This window comes from Saccostrea echinata, unplaced genomic scaffold (genome assembly GCF_033153115.1).
Source record: "Saccostrea echinata isolate AGI-Se365-2 ecotype Australia unplaced genomic scaffold, CSIRO_AGI_Sech_v1 ptg000009l, whole genome shotgun sequence".
In the NCBI taxonomy this organism is placed as follows: domain Eukaryota; kingdom Metazoa; phylum Mollusca; class Bivalvia; order Ostreida; family Ostreidae; genus Saccostrea; species Saccostrea echinata.
Window position 1 is genome coordinate 14833323 of NW_026889758.1, and position 27698 is coordinate 14861020.

Sequence of the window (27698 nt, forward strand, 5' to 3'; positions counted from 1 at the left end):
ATTATGTTTATTTAGTTTTAAACCTAGGTGTATATGTTTTCACAAAAGAATTTTGTCACATGTATGTGTTGCTCGAAATAGATCAACAAGTAAACTATAATTTATAGATCAAGAAAAATTTGCTTTGATATAATATTAATCATACAATTAATCTTTTGTACAAGTTTTATAATGTTCTGCAAGATGAAATTAAATCTTTCTATATGTTATCTGTAGGGTTTACAAGATGCTGTTTTCTACAGGAAACAGCTGACGAAGCTTCAGAATTTTATCAAGGATCCAGAGTTCCCTCAAAGTCAAGAAATCGCTGAAAAAACAAAATATAAACTGAAAGACATATTTCAGATTAAGTAAGCATTGCAAATATTGCTAATTACTTGCACAATTAAAAGTAATCTAGATTTCAAGTGTAAGAATTGACAAATATATAGGACTTGGTGTTCACCATAGACTATACTGTATTTTCAGGGACTCCCACATGATAGAGGAGACTTATGGAGACATTGCTGAATTGTTGAAGGTTCTGAGTCTGAAGACTTTAGCTCCAGAGGAAAAGTCCCTGTTAGAAAGGCTAGATGGTTTCTATAGATATATTCCAGAGGAGTGCTTTAAGGTAGTTAATTTTAGAAACATTAGGTACATGCATAAATTGCTGATTTTTAGAAGTCTGGAAGGATTGTTGTGTGAAATTTGTACAAAAAACATCTACAAAGTTACAAATTCTAAAGTAATTTCAAATTTTGGTAGTACATGTAGTAAGAAGATGCTTTCCCATGGTAAAAATTATATTTAAAATACCAAATTTGGCATAAACATTGTTCTATTAAATAGTATTAGGGAAATAGATTGGTTGTTTCCCATAGAATCCCAAGTTGTTTGAGATATGGTCTTTGACAGCAGTTGAGATACTCAAGAAATCTCCAAAAGAGACAACAACAGGCGACGAGTTGGAAAACGCATCAGAAAAATACATACGTCATCTAAAACCCAAGTATGTGACTGTATAACCACCCTCCCCAACAGAAAAGTACATATGTTATCTATTCATTATAAGTGTGTTTGCTGTAGCTATGTTTTACTGTATTTTGATTACTGGGTATACATCAACTGTACTTCTTGTATTTAGGACAGAGTTGGCCAGATTTTGGCTGTCTTTTGTTGTTGGATGTTGTTCCTGGTGCAACAAAAATTTAATGGAGGCTGCTAATCGTGTCATCAACGAAAGTAAATGGAAAGGCACTTGGAAATGGAAGGTAAAAACTATGCATTGTTCATCAGTCATAAACATTTGAACATTTTCAGCTCTTCTTCTAAACCACGAAACCAATTTTGGTATAGAGCATCTACAGGCAAAGGGGAACAAAATTGTAAATTTTATGATTTCTGTGGCCTAAGAGGTGGGACCAAAACCATCAAAATTAGCAATATTCAAAAAAATTTCTTTACTCCTGGACATCAAGCAGTAAAACTGTTGGCATGACTATAACAAACATTGAGTCCTTTACCAAATTTGTGAAATTCATGGCCCCAGGATCAAGAGTTCTGGAGTTGGGATGGAGTTCTATCGATTATATAATGAAAATGCATAAATTCTTTGGAAAGATTCTTCTCTCCTCCTGTATATTTAGCAGATAAATTAATTGCATGGATATGATGAGCAAGGATGCCTCTACCACAATTGTAAATTTCAAGGCCTCTGGGTCAGGGGTTCTGGTGTAAGGATGGGACTTTTTTGATTAGTGAAAATGCATTAATTCTTTGAAGATTTTACTCTCTGCTCATTGGTACTATATTTAGCAGATAAATTAAGTGCATGGTTATGATAAGCAAGGGTGTCTTCCAAAATTGTGAAATTCATGACCCCTGGATCTGTGATTCTGGTGTATGGGCAGGCATCTATCGATTATATATGTATAATGAAAATGCACTATTTCTATGAAAACCTTCTTCTCTGCTTCTGTGTATTAAACAGATTAACTAAGTTCATTGTTACTATGAACAGGAATGCTTCTTTCAAAATTGTGAAATTCATAGCCTCTGGGTCAGAGATTTTGGTGTAAGGATGGGGCTCTATTGATTATATAGTGAAATGATAAATTCTTTGAAAATTGTTCTCTCTGCTCCAGGGTATTTAGCAGATTAACTGAGTAAATGGTTATGATAGGCAACAGTGCCTCAACCAAAAATTGAATTCATGACCCCTTGGTCAGGGGTTCTGGTTTAGGATTGGGCTCTATTGAGTTTATTGTGAAAATGCATTAATTTTTTGAAGATCTTCTCTGCCCATTGTATTTAACAGATAAACTAATGTTAAGGTAAGCAAGGTGCCTCTTCTCAAATTTTGAAACTCATGGCCTGGATTTGTTTTTCTAGTGTAGGGGCAGGGATCTATTGATTATATAGTGAAAATGTACCATTTCTTTGAAAATCTTCTTCTCTGCTTCTGTGTATTTAACAGATAGATTAAGTTCATAGTTAGGATGAACAAAAATGCATATTTCATAACTGGGGAACTCATGGCCCCTGGTTCAGGGTTTTAGTGTTTGGATGGGGCTTTATTGATTATATAGTGAATTATATTAATTCTTTGAAGATCTTCTTCACTGTTCTAGTGTATTTAGCAGATGAACTAATCAAAAGGTTATGATAAGTAAGGGTGCATCTTCCAAAAATTCATGGCCCTGGGTCAGGGGTTCTGGTGTTAGGGTGGGTCTCTATTTATTTGGCAGGAAAAAAGAATGATTATATAATTCTGTTGTTCATATTTGTGATGGAAGAAATATTTTAAAGCTTTGTTTGAAGCAGAATTACATTATTGTCGTCCTGTACAATATTGACTTCTTATATAATACTATATATTCAACTGTACAGAAGTCTTTCTTCTGAAACAATTCAATATTTTATTTCAGACAAATTGATCAAAAAGCTTCAAATTACATTAAAATTTATAAAAATAGCACATTTTAACAGCAAAATTAAATTCTCAAAAATGCAGGTCATGATGCTTTAGTTTTGTTAGGTCACCTGAGTCACTCAGGTGACCTATTGCTATCTGTTTTCGTCCGTCGTCGTCCGTCGTGCGTTAACTTTTGAACATTTTTAACTTCTTCTCAAGAACCGTTCAACCAATTTCAACCAAATTTGGTATATAACATCTATGGGTGAAGGGGAACAAAAATTGTGAATTTCATGGTCCCTGCCCCCCCCCCCCCCCCCCAGGCCTGAGGGGTGGGGCTAAAACCACCAAAAATAATGCAATCTTTAAAAATCTTCTTCTTTACTCCTGGACATCAAGCAGTCAAACTGTTGGCATCATTGTAATAAGCATTGAGCCCTCTACTAAAATTGTGAAATTCATGGCCCCAGGGTCAGGGGTTCTGGCCCCAGGGTGGGGCTATATAGATCATATAGTGAAAGTGCATTATTTCTTTGAAAATCTTCTTCTCTGCTCCTGGGTATTAAATAAAGTTACTAAGTACATAGTTATGATGAGCAAGAGTGCCTCTTCCAAAATTGTGAAATTCATGGCCCCAGGGTCAGGGGTTCTGGTGTTAGGGCGGGGCTCTATTGATTATATAGTGAAAATGCATTAATTCTTTGAAAATCTTCTCTGCTCCTGGGTATTAAATAAAGGAACTAAGTACATAGTTATGATGAGCAAGAGTGCCTCTGCCAAAATTGTGAAATTCGTGGCCCCAGGGTCAGGGGTTCTGGTGTTAGGGTGGGGCTCTATTGATTATATAGTGAAAAAGCATTACTTCTTTGAAAATCTTGTTCTTTGCTCCTGGATATTAAATAAAGTAACTAAGTACATAGTTATGATGAGCAAAAGTGCCTTTTCAAAAATTGTGAATTTCTTGGCCCCAGGGTCAGGGGTTCTGGTGTTAGGGCGGGGCTCTATTGATTATATAGTGAAAATGCATTAATTCTTTGAAAATCTTCTTCTCTGCTTCTGGATATTTAATAAACTAACTAAGTACATAGTTATGATGAGCAAGAGTACCTATTCCAAAATTGTGAATTTCATGGCCCCAGGGTCAGGGGTTCTGGTGTTAGGGCGGGGCTCTATCAACTATATAGTGAAAATGCATAAATTCTTTGAAAATCTTCTCCTCTGCTCCTGGGCATTAAGGTGATAAACTAAGTACATATTTATGATGAGGAGGTGGGCCTCTTCCAGAATTGTGAAAGCCATGGCCCCTGGGTCAGGGGTTCTGGTGTTAGGGCGGGGCTCTATCAACTATATAGTGAAAATGCATTAATTCTTTGAAAATCTTCTCCTCTGCTCCTGGGCATTAAGGTGATAAACTAAGTACATATTTATGATGAGGAGGTGGGCCTCTTCCAGAATTGTGAAAGCCATGGCCCCTGGGTCAGGGGTTCTGGTGTTACTTAGGGCGGGGCTCTATTGATTATATAGTGAAAATGCTTTAATTCTTTGAAAATATTCTTCTCTGCTCCTGGGTATCATTTAAACAAACTAAGTGCATGGTTATGATGCATAAGGATGCCTTTTCAAAAATTGTGAATTTCATGGCCCCAGAGTCAGGGGTTCTGGTGTTAGGGCGGGGCTCTATTGATTATATAGTGAAAATGCATTGATTCTTTGAAAATCTTCTTCTCTGCTACTGGAGATTATTTAAACAAACTAAGTGCATGATTGAAAATCTTCTTCTCTGCTACTGGAGATTATTTAAACAAACTAAGTGCATGATTATGATAGACAAGGATGCCTCTTCCAAAATTTTTAAATATATGGCCTCAGTTTTTGGGGTTCTTGAGGGGGGGGGGGGGGGGGGCTCTATTGATTATATAGTGAAAAAGCACTAATTCTATTAATTAATCATTAGTTAATCCTGTCTGCTTGTTAGTGTTGAGCTGATAGATAAATTGCTTAGCTATGATGAAAATGGGAACTTCGAACAGAATTTTTAAATCTTGTGGTCCTAGGGTCAGGGGTTCTAGCATAATGGGGGGGGGGGGGGGGGGGCTTTTGTTAATATAGTGGAAAAGTGTTAATTCTTCGAAGTCCATAGTTATGATGAGGAGGGTAACTCTTCCAAATTTGTAAATTTCTTGACCCTTGGTCTTGGGTTCTGGTGTTAGGGTAAGGCTTTGTTGAATCTGTAGTGAATTCAAAATGCATTGTACCTGTGAAATTCTTCTCTGCTTCTGGGCATATCGGAAGCAAACTGAGTAAAAGTTTAAATGATATGAGTAAGTGTATTTCTACCAGATTTTTAAACATCTGGACCATTCGTCTAAGCATTCTGGTCCTGGGCAGGGCTCTATTAACTTGTATTCTACTGAGAGAAGTTATTCCCCTTTTCCATTCACCTTTGATAATTAAACACTGTAAATAATGTATTTGAAAGGTTAATAGAATAATATAATTATGCAAGAATGTTTATCCTATAATTCAAAAAGTACTCTCTTAGTTTTAATAATCAGGTAGACTTGTAAGCAATAGATAAATAAAATGAGACAAAAGTAACTTATCTTATTAAAAGTTCTTCAAAGACCATAAGAGAGGTCAATGCTAGAGGTCTTAATATGGGTTTAAAAATAGTACAGAAGCACTAATAGTTTGTTAATAGTCTGCATGGTGATAGTGTTAAGTGGGGGACAGATTAGAACTTAATTTATGAGTTGATAATGAATACTAGACTTATTATTTTGTTGATCCTGATCTTCCTACTTCTCTTGCTTTAGGGCAACAATGCATCATCTGTCAGTTTATTTAACTTCTAAATTGTTGTATTATACTCAGGTGACCGTTAAGGCCCTTGGGCCTCTTGTTTTATTTTGTACTTCTATGAATCATTAACGGGGTTGTATTTATTAATTTTACTCAGATGACCTTAATGGTCTAAAGAAAGTGGTGAATAGAATTTGTGAAACTTTGTATTAATTAATTTTTATAGCACGTAAATGTAAACAGGATTGTGAATTTACTTTTGAAATGTTTAATGAGCAAATGCAACATAAAGCTAAATATAGTTCTTAGCTCACTTGAGCCAAAAGCTACAATATGGGGTACAATTGTTTTAGGAATGTATAGAGAAAAATCTTTTTAAGAACCTTCTCAAGAACAGCAAGGCCAGGGTAAATCAGATGGGCATTGGGTAGCCCATGGGCCTTTATAGTGTTAATCTTCAGTCTAAATCCTTGTCTTGTGAGGGAAGTGATGTTGTTTTATGAATCATGAATCAGCTGTTTATCAACTCATACTAGAATTATTTATAAACTGACCTGGATACTTTTAAACTGACCTGAATGCTTTATTAACTGACTTGGATACCGGTACTTTATTAACTGACCTGGATACTTTATAAACTGACCTGGATACTTTAGCAAGTTTTTCTTTATTTAACTGCAGGAGAATGTGTCCACAGCTAGGGAGATGATAGTGGCTTTGACGTCTGTGGATTATTCCACATGTGAAAATGTTGAGGAGTATTCCTCAAAAGCTGGATCTTTTGTGGAGGAGCTTATGGAGCAACTCAAGTAGGAGGCACATTCACCACATTTGTCATTTTGAAGATATGATTACATTAGTCTGAAAAAGAATAAATACAACTTCAAGTAAAAAATACAAGGAAATTGATTTCAATTAAGTGTAATCTTGGCTATGAATTTTTAAAAAGAAATACATTGTAAATCCAAATGTGAAAAAAGGAAGAGATCTATCTAGAAAAGGACATCAAACCAGTTAGCTATTTTTGTGGCCATTCCACTTTGCTTCTAAAACTGAGATTGTTTAAAGAAAGGGACATCATTTAGTGACATTTACCCATCATTTTGATGCCATTTGCAGACTGCTGAAAGTAGCTAAGCAATTGGAGGTGGAGTTAGCTGAGCTTGTCATGGTAACTATGGAAGCTGTTGGCAAGGAGATAATGGTGGACTCACTCTGTAATTCAGCAAGTGAAATGGTGTCCTTACAGGTTTGTCCTTGTAGTAGTTCAGTTCTTATTCAGATTTTGTCAATAAATATATATGAAGGATCATTACAATGCTGGGTATTTATTTCTGTTACAAAAGTAAATATCTTTTTACAGCATATCTTTTAACCAGATGAAAGTGTATATTACAAAAATCAAATTTTTGATATTATTTAATTAGGACAACAGTGTAATTCAGATGACCTATTGCTATCCATTTCATCCTTTGGTTGTGCATCATGTTATGTCCATAAAACATATGTACTCAGCATTAAAACTTCTTTTAAAGTTGTGAAATGTATCCCATGGCTGTAATGTTAGTGCCATGACTGTAATATTACCGGTACTCAGGTGACATCAGTGCACACAAGCCTTTTGGGACCAAGAAAAAACAGAGAGATGTTCCAGAATTTGAGATACTGAAGTTAAAATAGATAAAGTAACTGGGACTTCCAGTTGACTTGACATATCAATGGTATTTGATATATCATTTTTTTTTTTGAGATAATGAAGTTCAGCTGCACTTTTGTTTATGATTTACAGAACAACAAACACCTGATAGCTGGTTACTTGGACAGGTTCCTTTGTCTACTGCAGAATGATGATTATGACTGGGACATGGGTTGGATATTTACTGCAGGACTTAATTTCTTCAACAACCTTGTCAAGTCATCCAGGTGAATTTTTACAGGTGGTGTCTGTCTATTCCTGGACATGAAAAATGCTCACTGAAAATTAATAGTTTGTAGTTGACAGGCTATCTTCAATTATTTGAAGCCAAATTTTGATGAATAAAGAACTAAAACACAACATTTTTTTATTCTTATATACATGTATTAGTAATCTAAATATCAGTATTCTATATCAAGAGTGTAGGCATTCATTACTCTAGAAATTTGATTCATCCATTGTTTTCATGCAAACAGTGGGGAACAGTTTTTAGCTCACCTGAGTTGAAAGCTCAAGTGAGCTTTTCTGATCACATTTTCTCTGTAGTCTGTCTGTCCGTCCGTCCGTCTGTCTGTCTGTAAACTTTTTACATTTTCTACTTCTTCTCAAGGACCACTGGGCCAATTTTAACCAAACTTGCCATAAAGCATTCTTGGGTGAAGGGATTCAAGTTTGTTCAAATGAAGGGCCAGGCCCTCATTTAAGGGGAGATAATTTAAAAATAGTGAAAATTTGGTGGCATGTTTTAAAAATCTTCTTTTCAAGAACCACTGTGCCAGGAAAGATGAAACTTATCTGGATACATCCTAAGGTAGTGTAGACTCAAGTTTTTACAAATCATGAAACCCAGGGGATAGGGTGGGGCCACAATGGACGATCAAACTTTTACATAGGAATATATAGGAAAAATCTTTAAAGATCTTCTTCACAAACACAGCAAAGCCATGATTAGTCATATTTATATGGAAGCAGCCTCAGGTAGTGTTGATTCATGTTTGTTCAAATCATGACCCCCCTGGGGTAGGGTGGGGCCACAATGGACTATCAAAGTTTTACATAGGAATAGATAGGACAAATTTTTAAAAATCTTTTTCTCAAGAACAGCAACGCCATGATTGGTCACATTTATATGGAAGCATCCGCAGGTAGTGTAGATTTAGATTTCTTCAAATCATGACCCCCAAGGATGGGGGGGGGGTTTAGGGTGGTTGGACCACAGTGTAAGTTCAAAGTTAAACAGTTAGCCATAGAAATATGCAAGCATCCTTAGTTAGTGTAGATTCAAGTTTGTTCAAATAATACCCCCCACCCCTTATGGGTAGGTTGGGACCACTTATGGATTTAAACCTTTCTATACTGAACTTATTTCTGCTTCTTTCCTACCACAGTGCTCAGGTGAGTGATGTGGCCCATGGGCCTCTTGTTTTAGCAATCCATGCAAAAAGTAAAATTAATTTATTAAGTAAATTAAGTTTGAAGTGTGCATAGTATAAATCCTCTGTTTCAGTGGTGATGAAGTGCGGGACCTGGAAATGGATGATGCTTTCCTGCGCGTCTTCCTCTTCTGTCTGTCAGAGGAGAGGGAATACATAAGTCTGCAGACACAGCACCTCAATATCTTTGGTTTGATAGCAGTAGCTGGATTACCTCAGTACATCACCTTGGTGAGAAGCTGAACAATTGGAATGATAGAAAGTCTGTCAGTTTGACAACTCCCAAGTTTTAATGTTCAGTGTCTTCTGAAAGATGTCTTTTCATCTCATTATATGTCTTCTCCACTGGATTTGTAATATTGATAACATATCCACTATTAAAGAAAGGAAATATAATTTTTAAGAACTAGATACTGTAGATTCCTTATTTAACGCGAGTACTTTATATTATAAAATGGCCTTTAGACGTCAAATCACGTGAACAATAATTCGTGAGTAGATTTTACATGCATTTCAGCACCATAAAAATAAAAGTAAGTAATCTTATTTTGTGATTGGTTCTTCACACGAGATTACGCAAAAATTCCTCACAGTATTGCTACTTAACAATCGGACATTGTAACCATAGGCTGTAAATGCCAGTTGTGTAACACTTGAGGAAGAATAGTTTTCATGCATATGATACATTATATGATACTTTCCTCAAAATATTATGGGAACCCTTCATCTACCCACATCTGTTCTTGTTCTACTCTAAAAGTATTTTAAATGGTGTGCATACTAAACTATATACTGTACATTATTTTCATTTAATTACTTAAACGTACAATGAAACTCATTTTTGCTTGGAACGGGTTATGGCTTTCAAGAAACTTTTGATCATAAGGATAAAATTAGCTAATGAATGACTGTGTTTTTAGCTCTTCTGAGCCAAAGGCTCAAAGAGCTAATGCTATGGCCATTTGTGCAGTGTGCGTAAACTTTTTAGAATATGGGCCATAACTCAAGAACCCCTTGGCCAATTATTGTCAAATTTGTCACAGGGTATCCTTGGCCCAAGGGCTCCCTTTTATACTAAAACTAGGGTTGTGACCCTTTAACAAGGGGAGATAATTAGGAAAATAGAAACAAAAGTACTGGTTGCTAAAAAATCTTCTCAAGAACCACTGGGCAGATTATCACCAAACCTACACAAAAGGATGAGGATATGTTGTAGATTAAAAATTGTTCAAGGCATCACCCTGGGGCAAAGGGCGTAGTCTCAAGGTCACTTCAAAGTTGACCAAAAATTACATTTTATCAAAATGTTGATATTTTGCTTACTATATGGACTAGGATCATCAAATCTTGTCAGTTGATGCATCTAAGGACCTCATATCATGTTGACTTAAAAGTAGGTCATGGTGACTTACTTTTAAAATTTTGCGGCCATTCTTTTTCAAAATGATTTAGAGGCACATTTTGAACAATTTAAGGCCTATGATCATCAAACTTTGACAGTTGATGTATCTTGGGTCCTCGAAGTACATCAACTAAAAAGTAGGTCACCTTGACCTACTTTTTGAATTTTATGGCTTATCTTTTACAAAACAATTCTGGTCAATAATTCGAATACTGAGAGGTTTAGAATCATGAAATCTTGCAAGATGATGCATCTTGGGGCCATGAAACATATGTATTAAAAAGTAGGTCACAGTGACCTACTTTTTGAACTTTGCAGGCATTCGATTTCAAAGCGTTTTAGAGGCATAATTTGGACATTTTAAGGCCTATGATCATAAAACTTTGTCAGTTGATGCATCTTGGGTCTCCGGAGTAAGTCGAATGAAAAGTAGGTCACCATGACCTACTTTTTGAAAATTTATGGCTTTAATTATATATTTCAGGAACTGATTTGCTTAGAATCATCAAACTTTGTCAGTTGATGCATCTTGGGTCCTTGGAGTATGACAACTGACCTACTTTTGAAATTTGTGGCTGTATTTAATTTTTTTGGGTACTATTTGGCTAAGAATCATCAAAATTTGTCAGTTGATGCATCTTTGGTCCTCACAGTAGGTCGACTGAAAAGTAGGTCACCATGACCTACTTTTCAATTTATATGACTATAATTAAATATTTCAGGTACTAATCAGCTTAGAATCATCAAACTTTGTCAGTTGATGCATCTTGGGTCCTTGGAGTACGACAACTGAAAAGTAGGTCACCCTGACCTACTTTTGAAATTTTAAGGCTGTATTTAATATTTTTTGGGTACTATTTGGATTAGAATCGTCAAATAGAAGTGATAGGTTGTACAGTTTATCAGAAGAGTGATTCAAGGCTCTTGGGCCTCTTGTTTATTTATCATTAGTTCCCAGTAGGTAACAATATAATGTATATTCCACAGCACAGAGAGAAGAAGACGATAGGAAGATTGAAACCCTTAGTTCCTCACATACAGAAACTGATGGATAATGAGGAGGAGCTAATCAGCTCCAATATGAGGATCATAATGCAGTTGTTTGGACAGGAGACGTCCCAGTTAATGGACACAAAGGGCATGGAGGATCTCATTAATCTCTATCTCAGGGAGAAGGACTCCAGTACTCTAAGTATGTGTTTTCTGGTTAACAAGTATGATTGTTTAAAAAGACTTTATGGAAGAGGGCAGAGGTATTCAGGTTAGATATTAGTAGGTAGTGTTCTCGTTACAGGTATTATTGTGCAAAAGGTCTACTGGAGTAGGGTAGAGATTGTCATGAGGTTAACTAAAGTCATTTTTCTAAATAATCCATTTCTTTTATTTGTAAATAATATCAAGTTAACTAACATGAATGTTCCCAAGCATCCATCTCTACCATGGCTTTTGTTGGATTAGGGATGTAGAATTGTTGACTGTTCAGGTGTTCATATACTCTAGTCTGTTTGAGCTGGCATTTTTACAAAGACAACCCCCTATACTAATGCTTTATATAAAGTACTCTATATGGCTGAAAAAGACATTTTTCAAAAGGATGTTTGATAAAATTTGATATTTCATGAGCAAAATACAAAAGGATTTTGACCTTGACATTCCATGGAGAATTTAAACAAATTCAGGATTTATCAAATCACACAACCTTTTTTAGTGAACCTTTGTAGAACATCAAAATTATTGTCTTTCTTTCTTATCCCTACTTGTCGGAGATCAGAAGAGCTTAAGCAGTGATAAACTATCCATCATCTGTCTATCTGTAAACAATTTTTAAATGCTATGGTACACATTTAGATTACATCAAAATACATAATTCTTTCAAAAGTCTACTTCTTCTACAGTTTTGTTGTGATTCCATGTTACCATGGTTATTTAAAACAGTGGAATTCTTTCAAAATTCTACTTCTCTTACAGTTTTGGCTTGATTTTGATTAAAAATAATAATACAAATTTAGAAAACATTAATATTCAAAATTTTCTAAATGTGAAAAAAGGAGCCATAAGTTCAGGTCCAACTTTTTATCCCTCTAATGTACTAAAGTATAAACTAGTAGATTGAAGTTCTCCAAACAGATTTAGGTTCATTGACTGATCCAATATTCTTTCATATTAGTTCTATCTGGAGTAAGCTTTACTCCACTATGTTCTGCTATTCATTCACTATAAATTATGATACATACATTGTTATTATATATATATGTATATTGTTCACTATGATCATCTTGTACTATGCTGATTTTGTTACGTGTAATTTTTTTGGTATTTAATAAAGTGACAAATTCTTTATGTAAATTCCAGATGCTATATCAGCTGGTTATGATGGAAATTCGGAGACATTTGCGACCTACTTTCTGCCACTGATCCAGACATTTTCTCAGAAAACACAGACAAACGAACTGGCAATGCAGGCCATGTTGATAAAGAAAGTGTCAGAGAGCCAGCCTGAGGTATACAGCCAATATTACTGGGAAAGTCAGCCACAGATTAGCTGGAAACTGGATTTACGCAGCTAGGTTAAGGACGCCCATAAAATATACGCATTGATACATTTAGCGAAAATGAATACAAATTTAATATTTTTTTAACAGCATTAGTTTTGATAAATGTGGATTGTGGTGTTTGCACTTGTATATATCGGGTCTCTGCTGAGCTCGGCCAAAGCGATATCGCTTACATCAGCTGTTTGTCACGTGACAGGTTTGAAAGAAGAACATACATGTACTACTACAAAGATCGTAAAAGTTCAACGATACACGGGTATCTTTCTGCTTTAAAATTTATTCTGTTTTCTTTGAGACAAATTCCTTAACATGAAAAGTGCTGGGAGCAACTTCCTCATGCTCGGGAATTGTTTAAAATTTAGCCTTCTTTCTATTAACTCCCGACAAAAATGCAATACGCATTGTAATAATGTTACATTACGGAATAAATAAACGATACACAACCAGCTCCCAGCACTTTTCAGAATAGTAGGGATAATAGCTACACGTGTTTAAAAATTTGGAATTCATAGTGAAGCGGATATCGTTGAACTTTTGATATTTTCAAGGGGCTGGACCTGTCATTCTAGCATGTTACTGTACAATTGTGCTCCTCACCGCTTTATATAAAGTCTACACATTATCAATTTAGTTTGACAATAAGATATGGATTAATATATTTCAGAATATGTCTCTCATTTGGTCCGACTATGCGTGTTTTGTATCTATTTTTATTTTTACAAGCTACGATAAAAGCTTGATCCACGCCTCAAGTACAGAGAAACTGCGTGTCAAACTAAAAAATGACGTCATCTCAGTAAGTACAGCGAGATCAAGCTGGCTTTCATTCTACGTTCGCTAAGTGCTATTATGGCAAGATAAGTTGCATATCCATTTATAATTATAATATTTATGAGGAACGAAAGTATTTGGTGTGTTTTAAAAAGAACGTATAGTATTTATTCGCCGAGATTCATTTGTATTGTTTTAACGTGACGTCATAATAGCTTTCCCGAACCTCTGCATAAGCTGACGTATATATGGGAGTCCTTAACCTAGCTGCATATTGTGTTGAATTTTTATCAATTTCAATAAATCGTGGTAGACAAGAAGACTTCTTGAAGATGCTTAATTCTTTTCAATGATGAACTTTTTTTTAGGAATAGAATTCTTTCAAAATGCTAGTCATAGTAAATTTCTGGATTGATTTAAATTAAGATTGATTAAAGTTAAGAAAACATCAAGATACATTATTCTTTAAATGTAAAACTAAAAAATAAGAAAAAATAATCAAATTCAGATGCATCTTTTCTCTTCACAATTATAGAACAAACCAGTAGAACTACAGTCTCATCAGAGATCTTAGGTTTTATAATTATCTTATAAACTGATTTTGTTGTAGCTGTTCACAACAGAAGTCTTGGAGTTGCTGTTTAAGCATCATTTCATGGACAAAAATGTCAACCCTCAAGTACTGGTAGTGTTGGAGACAGTATCAAAAACTCGCGCTGAAAACCTGGAGCCATTCCTGGAGGATTATCTAATGAAGAGTGAACTCATGATGGAATTAACTGCTCATTACCAATTCACCATCATAGTTAGGATAGCTGCTAAATGTCAGGTGTGATATATAACTGTCTTCTACCAAATCGTCTTAGTTAGGATAGCAGCTAAATACAAGGTGTGGTATAATTCACTTCTATAAACTACTAATTCAACATCTTAGGATAGCAGCTAAATGTCAGGTGTGGTATAACTCACTGCTAACTACTAATTCACCATGTTAGGATAGCAGCTAAATGTCAGGAGTGGTATTTAACTAGAGAGCCAATAAAAAAAAGACTTGCCACGACTATAATCACATACTTAATCACATACATGTTTGTTACAACCAATAGAATAGAGACTTAATGTGTACTGTAGATGAATGTAAAGAGAGAGACTGATTGATCATTGTCTTTAAAAAAAAAGTTTGTTGTTTTGTTTTCCTAATCCAGAGTAAACAAGGATTAGTGTATTCATATTTGATGAAGAGACTGAAGGAATCAAACACTGAACAAGTTCTGACATCAAGTATACAGGGACTGAGAGAATTACATTCAATCTTTGGTGCCGAAATATTCACCTCTGAAGACAGGAACTATATAGAGAGTTTGAAAACAAAGGGGCAATCTCAAGCCTTGAGAGATCTAGCAGAAAATCTTGTGGATGAATTGGAAGGCAGAAGGTAAACATCTTTATTGCTTATCTTAGCCAAAGGCTCAAATGAACTTTTCTTATTTGTTTGTCATCCATATGTAGTTTTTGGTCTGTCATTGGTAAAGTTTTCACAGTATCACTTTGTTCAGAATCACTGGGTCAAAGTCAACCAAACTTGGCATATACAGCATGGCCGTAGGAAACGGGTGGCCGTGCCCCCCCCCCCCCCCCCAATAATTTTGCCGATATATAGAGGACTATAGAAAACATATATACTATATGCTTGTGCCCCCTCAATAAAAACATCTGATGACCTTTTTTTTTCTTTTTCTTTTTTTTTTTTTTTTTTTTTTTTTGCTTGTCAAGAAATTTTTGGTAGTTGATAGTGCCTCCTCAACTGAAAGTGTATGGCTGTGCCCCCCAAACTGAAATTGCTTCCTACGGGCCTATACAGTTGAGCACAGTATCTCGAGCACAGATATCTTGAATACCATGGATATGTCGAAGTCATTTTGAAGTCCCATCTTCTTATTCCTCAAGTATTTTACTCTGGTTATCTTGAATCCTCGGTTATCACGAAGTTTTTTTCTCAGTCCCATTGAGTTCGAGTTAATGAGGTTTGACTGTATATTCCCTGTGTAAAGGAAATTCAAATTATTATAAGAAAAGGCCCAGGCTTCCAAAAAAGAGAGAGATGATAGAGAAATTATAAAAATAAAGTGGATGGTAAAATAAATTCAAGAATCAATGGGTCCGAAAATACAACATTATTTAATGATGATGGATCCAACTACGAAACAGCTTGTCTGAATTAAGTTTATTTGTTTGTTTGTTTGTTTGCTCTGTATCCTTTTCCTGAGGTTTGATGTTTTATGAAGATTATGCTAACAAATGATAGACACTCCTTAAAAAGTCAGGATCAAGGGTTTTAATATACATCAAACTAAATGATATGCATATTTATTTTAGTCTAGAGGGAGTGTCCCGAGACATTGAAGAGCAGTCAGGACAGATAGAAAAATTAGAGGTGGGTGTGGCAGGAACGAAGGTTGTACTGAAAAAGGTACAGAGAGATGTCAAACAGCAGGGAGAGGAGGTAGAAAATGTCAAAGAGGGGCTGGGGGAGGTGAACACACGGGTTGATCAAGTAGAGGTGGACGTGGAAGAGACAAAAGAAAGAGTGGAAGAGGTGGATAAAAAGGTAAAAAGGGAATGATTCACTCACTATGTTTGTATTTATCCTGTGATTAAAAAAATGATGCTTTTAAGTATATGCTAATTTTATACAAGATGGTAAATCAGTGAACATATTGTATTCTGTGGGAGATACATGTCATATATTGGAGGTAGCAATAAGTAATTTGACCATTATAAATTTTTTTTCTAATATTTTAAGTGGAAATATTTTCTTATATGCTACAGACTATGAGTAATGCACCTACTTGGTCAAGAGATGTCACAAAATTGTTGAACCCAGAATCTGAACATGACTGGAGACTCCTGGCTAGTCGCCTTGGTTACAGTCCAGATGACATCAGAGGCTGGGCCACCCAATCAGATCCTTGCATGGCCTTGCTGAGTGAATGGTATGCCACACACAAGACATTTGAGGCATCTAGAGGTGTACTGAATATCCTGCAGGAGATGAATCGTTTGGATGCTGCCATTATTGTGGAAAATGCCATGAAGGCTGCAGGTATTGTCAGAACAAAAAATGAGCAATGTTTTAATTATCATGTATTTGTAAACTCAGAAAAAAAAATCTTTGGAATAAAAAATATTCTATTTTAACAAATATCTTTTTTTGTAAATTTTCTCTCATAATCATCAATAAAGAAAAGGTTTGATTACGTCAGTGACTATTTCCATTCATAGAAGGGGTGGTAGCTGATGAACCAGTGGATTACCCAGAACCCCCAGAGATCTTCCTTAGTTACCAGTGGGGTCACCAGAATGAGGTCAAACTCATCAGTAGACACCTGGAGATGGCTGGATATAAATGCTGGATGGATGTGGGGCAGATGGGGGGTGGGGATAAGCTGTTTGAGAAGATTGATTCTGGGATTAGGGCGGCCAAAGTAGTCATCTCTTGTGTGACGGAGAAATACGCAAAATCACCCAACTGTAACAGAGAGGTAGATATAGCCAAATGAATAAAAGTTTTTATTTCTAATGTCAAAGGAATTTTTGTGAGCAGATTCCTTTATAGCAAACTTAAAAACAGTCATCAGAAGTTCATCAGTAGGAAAACTGGCATCACTGGATGAATAGTATCTTGCCAATGTTCTCTAACAAATTACCGGTATTAAATTTTCTGTATACTAGCTAACTCCATGCAGGTAGTTTTACATCTTATCAATGATTTTTTCTTCATATCAAGATGACAACACTGGCTGTAGGCTTAAGACGTACAGGAATAGATCACATTGTAAGGGATCTTTATGTCCACCATCATACAGACTTGATTCTCATCTGAAAGTCTGTGACTGCCCTCTGATAATGTTAATGTTAGGTGGCATCTGTTTGGGTCAAACTCAAAACTTCCCTCACATGAGGAAAACCCTCAAAAGGATGATGTGCCAAAACTACTGTCTGGGGCCCCTTTTTCTATGACGAATTGTATTTATTCTACAACGATTTTGATAGTTTTCAAACAAGAGTGAATAAATACGATGCCTTTTGAATAGTTTCAATACTTTGGACACATTATAATTATGAGGATTATTGCATTATCTATGATTTTTTAGACCCCATGACGGCAAAGTTTGGCCTGGTTTGTGACAATGTGTGTTCTATTATGAATAGAGAATAGGCGTGTCTTAGTACAATAGAGGGATATGCAAGCCCGAGAAATATACCTTATATGGCTATTGTTATTATTTTGCCCATAGTCGCTTACAGAGAACAATTGTCCAATCCTATGACTGAATGACAAAACGTGCTGGTTTACTACTGTTAACATTTTATCACAGAAACGTGGTTTAGGTCAATTTACACATTATCTCTACTACTTTTAAAAACTTTTAATGGTCAGCAAAGGCTTTTTTAATGCATGATAATATACATGGAACTTCAGCGTATATCCTTTTTGGCCAAGAAATGCACATGAAACGTGTATTCACTGATACTCGGGAATATACGTAGCCAATTGCCCACCAAAACGCCTTACAAAACTATGAAATCATACAATGTAAGTTTAAAAATCAATTCTGTGTATTTATGAGCAGGGAAATTGGTGATTCGTGTCTAATCTGTGACAGAAAAGCATAAATAATGTCAATCGGAAAGCTAGTAAAAAAAAATGCCTTTTTTTTTCCAAGCATAAAATTGTGGTACTCACTCATAATGCAACTCATTTAGCTGATTGGTCGGTGAGAAAGTCACGCCGGTGCCTCAGTTAGCATATGAATTTATTCTTACATCTGAAAAAATAGTTTCGTCGATCTGTTCATAATGGGAAAGGTCAGCTAGATTTTACAATTTTTTAAACACAACATGTGAGCACAGTTAGGTACATTTTTCTCCTTTCACATATAGGTAGATTTTAATAAAATACAGTGACCAGCCAAAGGAGAAAAATGTACCCACTTGCGCTCGTATATTTTAAGGGCTTCAAAGAGTGGGGAGGGGCCAAAATTCAATGGGAATTGGATGTAAACACAGTACCCCTACTCAAAATTAAGACGTATATCTTCCAAATAATGTTTCTATTTTCGGTAAAAGTAGTATTCCATGAGGGTACACATATCAGTGATTAAGTGCATGCAAAAATTAGAGTAAAATTTAGATATTTAGTTTTTTGTCAATTTACCGGGGGCCGTATGGCACATCATCCTTTTGATGTAAGAACTTGCGTAACAAAATCAAAATAGATTGTGCCAGACTGTGATAAACTGTGTAAAGAATGTCTTTATAAATAGAATAATTCAAACTTTTGGCAGTCATATTGTCATTTTTGTATTTCTGAATGATACACTGGTATACATTGAGAGAAATATATGCCTTTTACATTGAACATAAAAATTCATTTTTTATAATGGCAGGTCAATTTGTCTGTGAACCTTGGGAAACCAATGATCCCGCTTCTGTTAGAGAAAATGCCCTGGCCACCGACAGGTTCAATGGGACCAATTTTCAGCGAGTACCTGTTCATCAGATTTTTTCAAAGACCAGGAGAGGAAACCAAAGATGACCGAATCTGGCCAGCTGCTAAGTTTATGGAACTTCTCATGCAGCTCAACTGTTTAAAAGTGATGCCAGATCAACAGAATATTTCAGAGGGTTGGTTTGTTTTGAGTTTGTTTATCCTATAAGTCACAAAGATAATTTCTATGTCACCTGCAGAGCAGAGCAACACTTAGGGATCACTTTACCTGGCATCTGTCTGTCCATCTGTCATACCTTATATCTCCAAAACTGTAAGAGATATGGATTTGATATTCTGCACATACTGTATACAGGGATATTTTTGTCCTCCTTTTATTTTCGTCCTAATCACACTTGGGCGAATTTAAAACGGGGAATTCAAAGTACACAGTATAACAGAACTGTGACTTGGCGGATTTAAAACAGAGCAAAATTGTTAGCAAGTGTGAAAGGGCAAAAAAAAAAAAAATCCAGTACACAGTATATTGCTTTGCACAGTAGCTTTTGTAAAATACCATGGTTAGCAACCTTATGACCCTTGAACTTGACCTTTGATCTTTTTTCCCAAAATAATTCATAGTGCTGATATGAGCATATTTTTGACGTTGAAGGGGTAAGTCTATGCTATTTAGCTTGTGAATTGTTTGTCTTAAAACAATATGAAAAATAACAGCATTACAGTCCACTTGACCATGACCTACTTTGCAAAAAAAATATCCAGACGGTTTAATTTATGTTTTTTGAATTTTGAGTGGCAGGCTTTTGATAATTAGCATTTATATCTCATGTTTATGAGCTCATGACACTGTACTTTGAAAATGCATGATATACTGTTACAGTTACCACATAAGCTGAAATTTATATACTACGAAAATACATAGCGATTGGTATTCCAAAAACTGATTGCTAGACTGACAATTGCAGTAAAGACAGACTGAAATCTCTTTTGGAGGATTGTTTGAAACACTAATTAATAAAATGAGAAATAATAATTTCTAATAATTTCAATTTCATTATTCATTTAGCTTTGAGGGATTGAGAGATATTTGTATTTGATTGTCAAATTCTATTCAGTCTTACTATCTGCAGATTTTTTTTCCCTTTGTAGGCAAATAAATGGAACTATTTACTATGCTAGTAGCAAATAAATAGGTGACCACTCTTAGAGTATTTACGTCTTGAATGGTGTGCTATAAAGCAGATGACACACGCATTCCTTGGAAAACTCTAGTTTTAAAATGCTTCTCCTCCTACAATTCTGATCTGATTTCATAAAGGTGCACAATTAGACATTATCATTGCTCATATTTCAGTGTATCAGTATTATGTCAGTTTCAATACTAGAAGTAGAATAATATGTGGATTTTTTGTTTTAAACCTCTGCAGTTTTGGGTTCATCTCAATGAAACTTGGCGAAAGTTTAGGATTACTGACCTTCGTAATTTTCTAAAAAATGTGTTACAAATCCAGGTAACTTTTCTGTTTATTTTTTTTTCCGGACATAAGCATTTTGAAAGCAACTGAACAATTGGTTTTAATTGCATTGGGAGCTAGGAAATTTATTCAGGTTGATCCAAGGGAGAAAGGTTAACTATGGTTGTATCTTATTGACTGGATAATTGGAAAATTACTTTTATTAAGTCTATTAAAAGTTTTTATTTAGCCATTAGAATAATGTAATTGTTTGTTACTTTTCACAGAGTATAAGAATTGGTGGATACCAGTTGTGGAAAACATTGTAATTCCTAGAAAACAGGACAAAAAAGTGGAAAATTCACCTTCAGCCACCGAGCAGCAGAAGGTGAGAGGGTCTAACATTGTAGATAAATCAAAATAGGGATAGCAGAAATTGTAATCAAGAACCTAGGAATATATGACACCTGTCTCATAAACAGTTTGGATTTTCATTTCCACAGATGTCACAAAATAAACATTTACATAAAATTTCCTCATTTCTGATCAATATTTATATTTTAGATACTTTTTGCTTTATATAAAGGATAGAATGTAACCAAACCTATCTTTGATTTATACAAGACATCCCTCATACAAGTACAAAAACATATTCAAATATGACATATAAAACATCATACTCGATGACAAAAAGTTGACAATATTTGGGAAATTTGAGAAAATGGGACAAATGTATCATCATATTGCGACTTTTATGTACATGCGTTCAATACTGGTAATTAAAGGGGGGCTCAACTTTATCTTGAATGAAGTAAGGACTAGCTTCCGTCTATACTTTTCAACCTTTAGTTCTAAGTGATACAAGAAAAATAAAAACAAGGAAAGAGCATAATAAAAAATAATAACACAGGTAATGATAAAAAATTCTTAATAATAATAATATAAACAAAAAAATAAAAGTATACAATATCTACAAGTTTGTATTTTCTTTTTTTATGAAATAAGGTAACAGAATTACTTTGAACCAATATTTAATTCGTGGGATTCACAATGTTTCAAAAACTAAGGATAGTTAAACATGTTTTGTTTTTAGGCTGCATCTAAAGTGGTTTCCCCTGATATTTTTATCTCCTATCAATGGGGTAAACAAAAAGAAATCATGGCCCTGTACCAGAGACTGACCAGTCTGGGGTTTACCTGCTGGATGGACATCCATCAAATGGGAGGAGGGGATTCCCTGTATGACAAGATTGACTGTGGGGTCAGAGGTTGTAAGGTTGTCTTGTCTTCAGTTACCACTAAGTACGCTTTGTCTGCCAACTGTAGGAGAGAAGTCAGTCTGGCTGATGCTCTGAAGAAACCTATCATCCCCATGTTGATGGAAAAAATAGACTGGCCCCCAGGTGGACCAATGAGCATGGTTCTTACACAACTATTGTATGTTAACTTCTCAAAGGACGAGTCCATTCAGTTAACATGGGAGGGAAAAGCATTTGATGAACTGCTTAAGAAAATTGAGGAACACATTCCCATATCCAATGAAAGTAATGATCAGGACAAGAAGACAGAGGGGTCATCCAATGTTCCCAAAACTGTAGACTCCTCTTCAAACAATAGTGACGGTAAAAAGCAAGGTGACCTTGAAAGTGAAACTCCCTCCATTCAGAAAAAGAACTCGCCCTCAGTGTCTGTACAACCACAGACAAAGTCTGCTAGTGTAGAACAAAGTAGTGAAGTACAGTCTCACACAAATGACACCAAAAAGAAGTCAGCGGCTTGTTGTATACTATAATATTTGTACAATGAGAATAAAAATTTGATTATTACTTTCTTAAGTGGTTGATTATAAATAACTAAAAGAAAGAAGGAACTTTAATGCCATGCTTTAACATGTGCCTCATCAACTGTAGCTCATCATTTGGATGTCCAGAAACTCTGTGCTTGAATGACTATTGTTAAAGTTGTGTCCCCTGAATACATTTAATAATTTTTGTGATATCATGTACTTCAGGGAGTGTAGCAAACAAACTATTGAAATGGTTTTAGAAAGGATATACTGGTCAACCAGAGGACCATGGTCCTTCACAGTCACCTGAGTCAAGATACATATAACTGTACACCGCAAACATGAGGCACAATTACTCTATGTACAAACTTTGACTCTCTCTCTCTCTCTCTGTTAATTTCAAACCTATAGCACTGTCAAATATTATTTTATGGAATTGACATTATTTGCTAAATGCCCAGTGCTGAAGAAGATTTGTAAAGATTTAATGCAGTCAATATGTGTACAATATTATATGATCAATTCAGGTAGCCCTACCCTGGTGCTCAACAGGAAGTGTAATAAAAAGAAATCTGATTTCTTAGTTTGCAAAGAAGTTCTTGTGTCTAAAAATAATAATAATTAAAAATTAAATACAAAAACAAAACATATTTTTAAATAAAACTCTGCATTAACAAAACCTCATAGTGTCTTGATGTCCAGAAAATGTTTTAGGAAATTATTGCTGCAGTGTATTGGTGTAACTTGTGTGACTGTTAAGGATTTAAATGCAACATATCAATAGTACAGCTGTTCTTGAAGTACCTCGTAAATACATAACAATTTAACAGGTAAAACTATCCAGTATTAGCTTTACAACATCTGCACCAAATAATCGTTTGACTGCTCTGTATATATACAAGTAAATCAAAGATATCCAACCACTATTCCAAGATGGGTATGATAAATAGAGTCATATTTGCTGCATGTATTTTTTATACTATTGTTTCAGGTAGGTTTAATGTCTTAAAGTTTGTTTAAAATCTTATAATTAGATTTTATTACTTTAAAAAATGCTATATTTTGTATCAAATAGTAAACTTGGTAATTACAATGCTATGTTGCTATGTAAAGTATGACACATACTCAGGGAAACGATGCAGCTACCCGTACCGAATGCTGGGTTCCAACTGTTACTACTTCAGTACAGATAAAGCATCCTGGGATGAGGCTTACGTGAGGGATATCTTTTTTTTCTATTCAATAAAATTATTTAATTAAGTATGTTAAAAAGAAAGAAAAAATCATAGAGAGATACATTTAGTTTTAATATGTCTCCTCAAATTGCTTTTCAAACTGCAGAAATAACAAGATATTGAGTATATTGCAGATGATCATCTGCATACAAATTCTTTAAATTGCATATAGTGATTACCTTACAGGTAAATTGCTTTCACAAAGGTGGATATTTGGCAAACCTGGAAACTCTTCATGAATATCTTATTATACGATACAAACTGGCAGGAATGAAGAATGGTAATTTCTATCTATTGAAGAGTAGTCAGTTTAATGATTTCGTATTATAACTCGCATATCTTTCATATATAATTTAATATCTTTTTTTTATGCAAGGGTGACTTCAAAAATATTTGGACTTGAGTATCACTTCAAATGCTGCCTCTTTTCCCCTTTAGGATATTAACAGTAACACTTCTGACATGTAATGTATGTTTCAATAACCTAATTCCTAAAATTTAGGGGGCTTCACTTATAGATATGGAAAGAGGAACTAATCACTGAGAGTCATGGGAAATGATTAAGAACTTCGACATTTTTGCAACTAATGCATTGACTGTTATATGATATGCATGCATTGTCAATGGAACAGCACTCAAATTATTAATTCCCGAAACAGGACAACCAGATAAAAATATAATATTCACCAATAATAGCTTGGCTCGGGCTAGAAATTAAACTATCAAAAGAATACCCTTAAAATCCCAAAATATAGTGACCATGACCTGTTTCACGTTGACCTCCCTTGATTTTTTCCATGGCAAGGTGACCCCCTCCCCCTCTGTTTACTTGAATCCAGCTTTTTTCTTAGTGTTAAATCCTTATCATTGATTACAGTACACCCAATAAAATTTTCAATTCTGTTATCAAAATTTTTAAAGGGGAAACTTTTGTTTCAGTATGCACATGCTGTAAATTTTTATGAGTTTTCCTTTCAAATTGTCAAAATGCTACCATGAGATTTCTTGGAAGTCATGAATTTCTTATCTATGACAACTAATTTCTGAGTCGGTTTAGCATACCGGTATGCAGTGTCTGAAGATCAGCCATAATACTCTTCATCCTCCAGCTTCATCTTCCCTCCTTTGGGAAACCCATCTCTAATCCACAACTTATCCTATACCACAGAATAAAATTTAATCAGACTTTCACAGAATCTTTCTTACATAGTGCAATTGTGCACCTCCTATTTTACTTTTCGATCAAATATTTTAGGTCTCCCACAGCAAAATACGGACTATGCCATTCTTTCTATGATGTTGCGGGTGTCCATGCATCTCTTATCCATGACTCTGACAATAGTCACAATACCACTGAATCAAATTTAATACTTTCAAAGAATCTCTATTACATGGTGTCATTATGCACCTCCTACTTTATATTTTGATTGGACAGATATTTGGGTTTTCCCATAGCAAAAAAAATGGACTTTACCCTTATACCCATATGGGAGCAGGGAGTTTTATTTTGTAAACTCACTTCTCACAGCACCTCTAGTTTTACACTGAATTTATGGGTTTTTCTTTTTGTCCAATCTTGACAAGAAGCACATTGTGGATGTGACTGGTTGATAGAGGATGCTTACTCCTCCATGGCACCCGATACAACCTGTGATGTTTTTAGAGGTCAGTGTTTGCTCTGCTTCCAAATTGTATATTCCAATTAATGCATGGACTTGTGCTTGTTTATTGTTCATTATCTCCATATTTCATTACCCCTAGAGCATTTTGAATTTCTATGAAAATATACCTGAAATGCCCTTGAAATACATACAGTAAAACTCAATTGTAAAGGACTCATTTATAAGGAAATCTTGGTTACATGGAACTTAATACGAATCCCCTAGAAGGCTCTTCACTATGTTCCTTATATGGATATAAAGAATCTCCGTTATAAGAAAGCAAAATTTGAAGTCCCAGTGACTTCTTTATCATCAAGTTACTACATACATTAAGCCTAATCTGACTGCTCTGTATTTGAATCTACATTTTTAAAAAGTTCTAATTTGTGACCTCTGCAATTTTGCATCGACGACAACTTCATGTGTACATAACAAATCATGTAACTACAGGAAAATCCCATTCAGTTCTGTAATGCTGACAAAGCTAGTGTTTTTACGAGTCACCCTCCTAAATGAAATGGACACTTTATGTGCACACACATGAAATAATTTACACACTATTTCTAAAGGCCAGCATTATGCCATCGGGGGACGAGATGTGAATCGGGAGATAAAGGGAGGAGACTGGAGATGGGTCAGAAATGGTCGTGTTTCTAAGATGTCCTTCTTCTCCTTTGGTCCAGGAGAACCTGGTGGTACCAAGGCATCACCACAACTCTGTTTATGGCTTTACTCTAATCACCAATATCAATTTATCGATGTTCATTGCAATTCAGTAGCACGGTATGTGTGCGAAAAATAAATTCTTCAACACACATTGACTGTTTATTTCTTTGTATTCTATTGCCTTTGTTTGTGACAGAAATAGACAATACCCCCCCCCCCTCCCCAACACACAATACTAGCCTTTTATAAAAATTCACACTCTCTGATACTAAAAGAGAACCTTGTTCCCGTCCCCAAGCACCTGTGGTCACTTTCTAGCCCCCCCCCCCTTTTTAATGCTATTACTTATGAATATATATGAATGGTGCACAGTCCCTGAAATACTCTACCACTCCACACAAATGTTAATAAAACAAAAACTTTCTAAATGAAGTCAGAGTGAAACTGAACATGCTTGTGAAATAGGAACGGAGCAACAATGAAAAATGAACAGTGAGTGAAACACTAATACATGAATATTCATTTATTCTTACAAGTGTAAGAAACGTAATCAATCAAATTTTTAATCAAACTCCATGGGGCTGGGAAAAAAAGCTTCAAGATATCAATGTTAAAATACTGTAAAAGCACAAATGTTCATTGGGTATTAAATTTTGTTTATTTCGTTGTTGACAATTATCAAAGAAATTAAATCCCCCACATTTTTTTTTTAAAATGGCTATATATTGAATAGGGTTACTTTCATAACAACGAAATTAAATGCCCACGAAACCATTTTAGATGACAAATCAACAAAATTTTATCCGCATGAAAATTTGTGCTTTTACAGTATATACAGAAAATGGTTTGGACTTCCAATTTGCCTCAACCCTAGTATTTGGGTTGTTGGTTTTGAGATTCCAAAATTTAACTGAAGTAATTTATTTTGTTAACACTTATCATGGCCCTGCTGTTCTTAAGGTAGGTCGCGGGTTTACTGCATAAAAATTCTTACGAGAAAACATATACTGAAAATTTGATATAATGTTCCTTAGAATTTGCGGCATTTTATCTGAAATTTTTATTAAATCTGCCTACGTGGTTTTAATGCTATATTAATGTAAACGCGGTATAGTTTTCGGTACTAATTTTACGCTTTACTATAGAAATATATAGGAAAATTGCATTTTTAAAACAATTTTACCAGAAGAGTTTATTCAGAAAAAGTCGAATAACTTTTTAAAGACGTAGACGAATTACTCAGAAATTTCAAAATATCAAGATGAGGTAAAATTAAAACTATTGAGATAAAAAAATCAATATGTCTTCTCGCTAGTTTTTTTGCTAAATAATTTTAAAGTTTGCTTTTATATTGCCAAAATATTGCGTTTATGGCGTTATTTATGACTAAAACGTCATAGATTGAACGTAATCGCGTTTACATATAAGGAATATACAAGATCTAAAAGGTGACATAGATGCACACTGTAATTTTATTCAGCATTTCACTTATTGCGGAAACGTGTTAGGAAGAAGAGCAATTTATTTACATTGTACTCTAGTATTATGAAATTCATATTCTGCCCACAAAGTAAGAATGAACGGTATATTGATATAAACATTCTTCGTGCATTAGAATTAATGTGCAGCGACAACACTGCGATTGATAATAAATTAATACAAGTAATGTTAGGATGTTCAAGTTCATTATTAAGATTTCAAGAATAACACGTGAATTTTATCACTTCATTCGAAATCGGTAAAAAAAAACAAAAAAACAAAAAAAAAAAACGAAACAAAACAAAAACAAAAACAAAAAAACACCCCACTACTGAAAAAGGGGGGGGGGG

At 34.9% G+C, this 27698-nt stretch overlaps 2 protein-coding genes across 2 annotated transcripts in view; both read left to right on the forward strand.

Moving 5' to 3' along the window:
- LOC133181846 (uncharacterized) overlaps positions 1-22322 on the forward strand; it is a 37833-nt gene extending 15511 nt beyond the window's left edge. Inside the window, exons 5-22 of the mRNA XM_061316471.1 lie at positions 217-350; positions 469-613; positions 864-991; positions 1127-1253; positions 6380-6507; positions 6818-6947; positions 7488-7621; positions 8902-9058; positions 11217-11421; positions 12582-12730; positions 14166-14384; positions 14761-14990; positions 15932-16163; positions 16385-16658; positions 16838-17097; positions 19006-19243; positions 20809-20909; positions 21615-22322. Of these exons, the coding sequence (XP_061172455.1) occupies positions 217-350; positions 469-613; positions 864-991; positions 1127-1253; positions 6380-6507; positions 6818-6947; positions 7488-7621; positions 8902-9058; positions 11217-11421; positions 12582-12730; positions 14166-14384; positions 14761-14990; positions 15932-16163; positions 16385-16658; positions 16838-17097; positions 19006-19243; positions 20809-20909; positions 21615-22313 (3690 nt within the window). The 3' untranslated portion in view covers positions 22314-22322. The remainder of the gene's footprint in view (positions 1-216; positions 351-468; positions 614-863; positions 992-1126; positions 1254-6379; positions 6508-6817; positions 6948-7487; positions 7622-8901; positions 9059-11216; positions 11422-12581; positions 12731-14165; positions 14385-14760; positions 14991-15931; positions 16164-16384; positions 16659-16837; positions 17098-19005; positions 19244-20808; positions 20910-21614) is intronic.
- Positions 22323-23240: 918 nt separating this feature from the next.
- On the forward strand, positions 23241-26007 carry LOC133183996 (perlucin-like protein). The gene is made up of 5 exons (XM_061318870.1): positions 23241-23298; positions 23437-23522; positions 23729-23822; positions 25130-25207; positions 25773-26007. The coding sequence occupies exons 1-5, from the start codon at positions 23241-23243 to the stop codon at positions 26003-26005; spliced, it is 549 nt and encodes a 182-aa protein (XP_061174854.1). The 3' UTR covers positions 26006-26007.
- The last annotated feature ends 1691 nt before the right edge of the window (positions 26008-27698 follow it).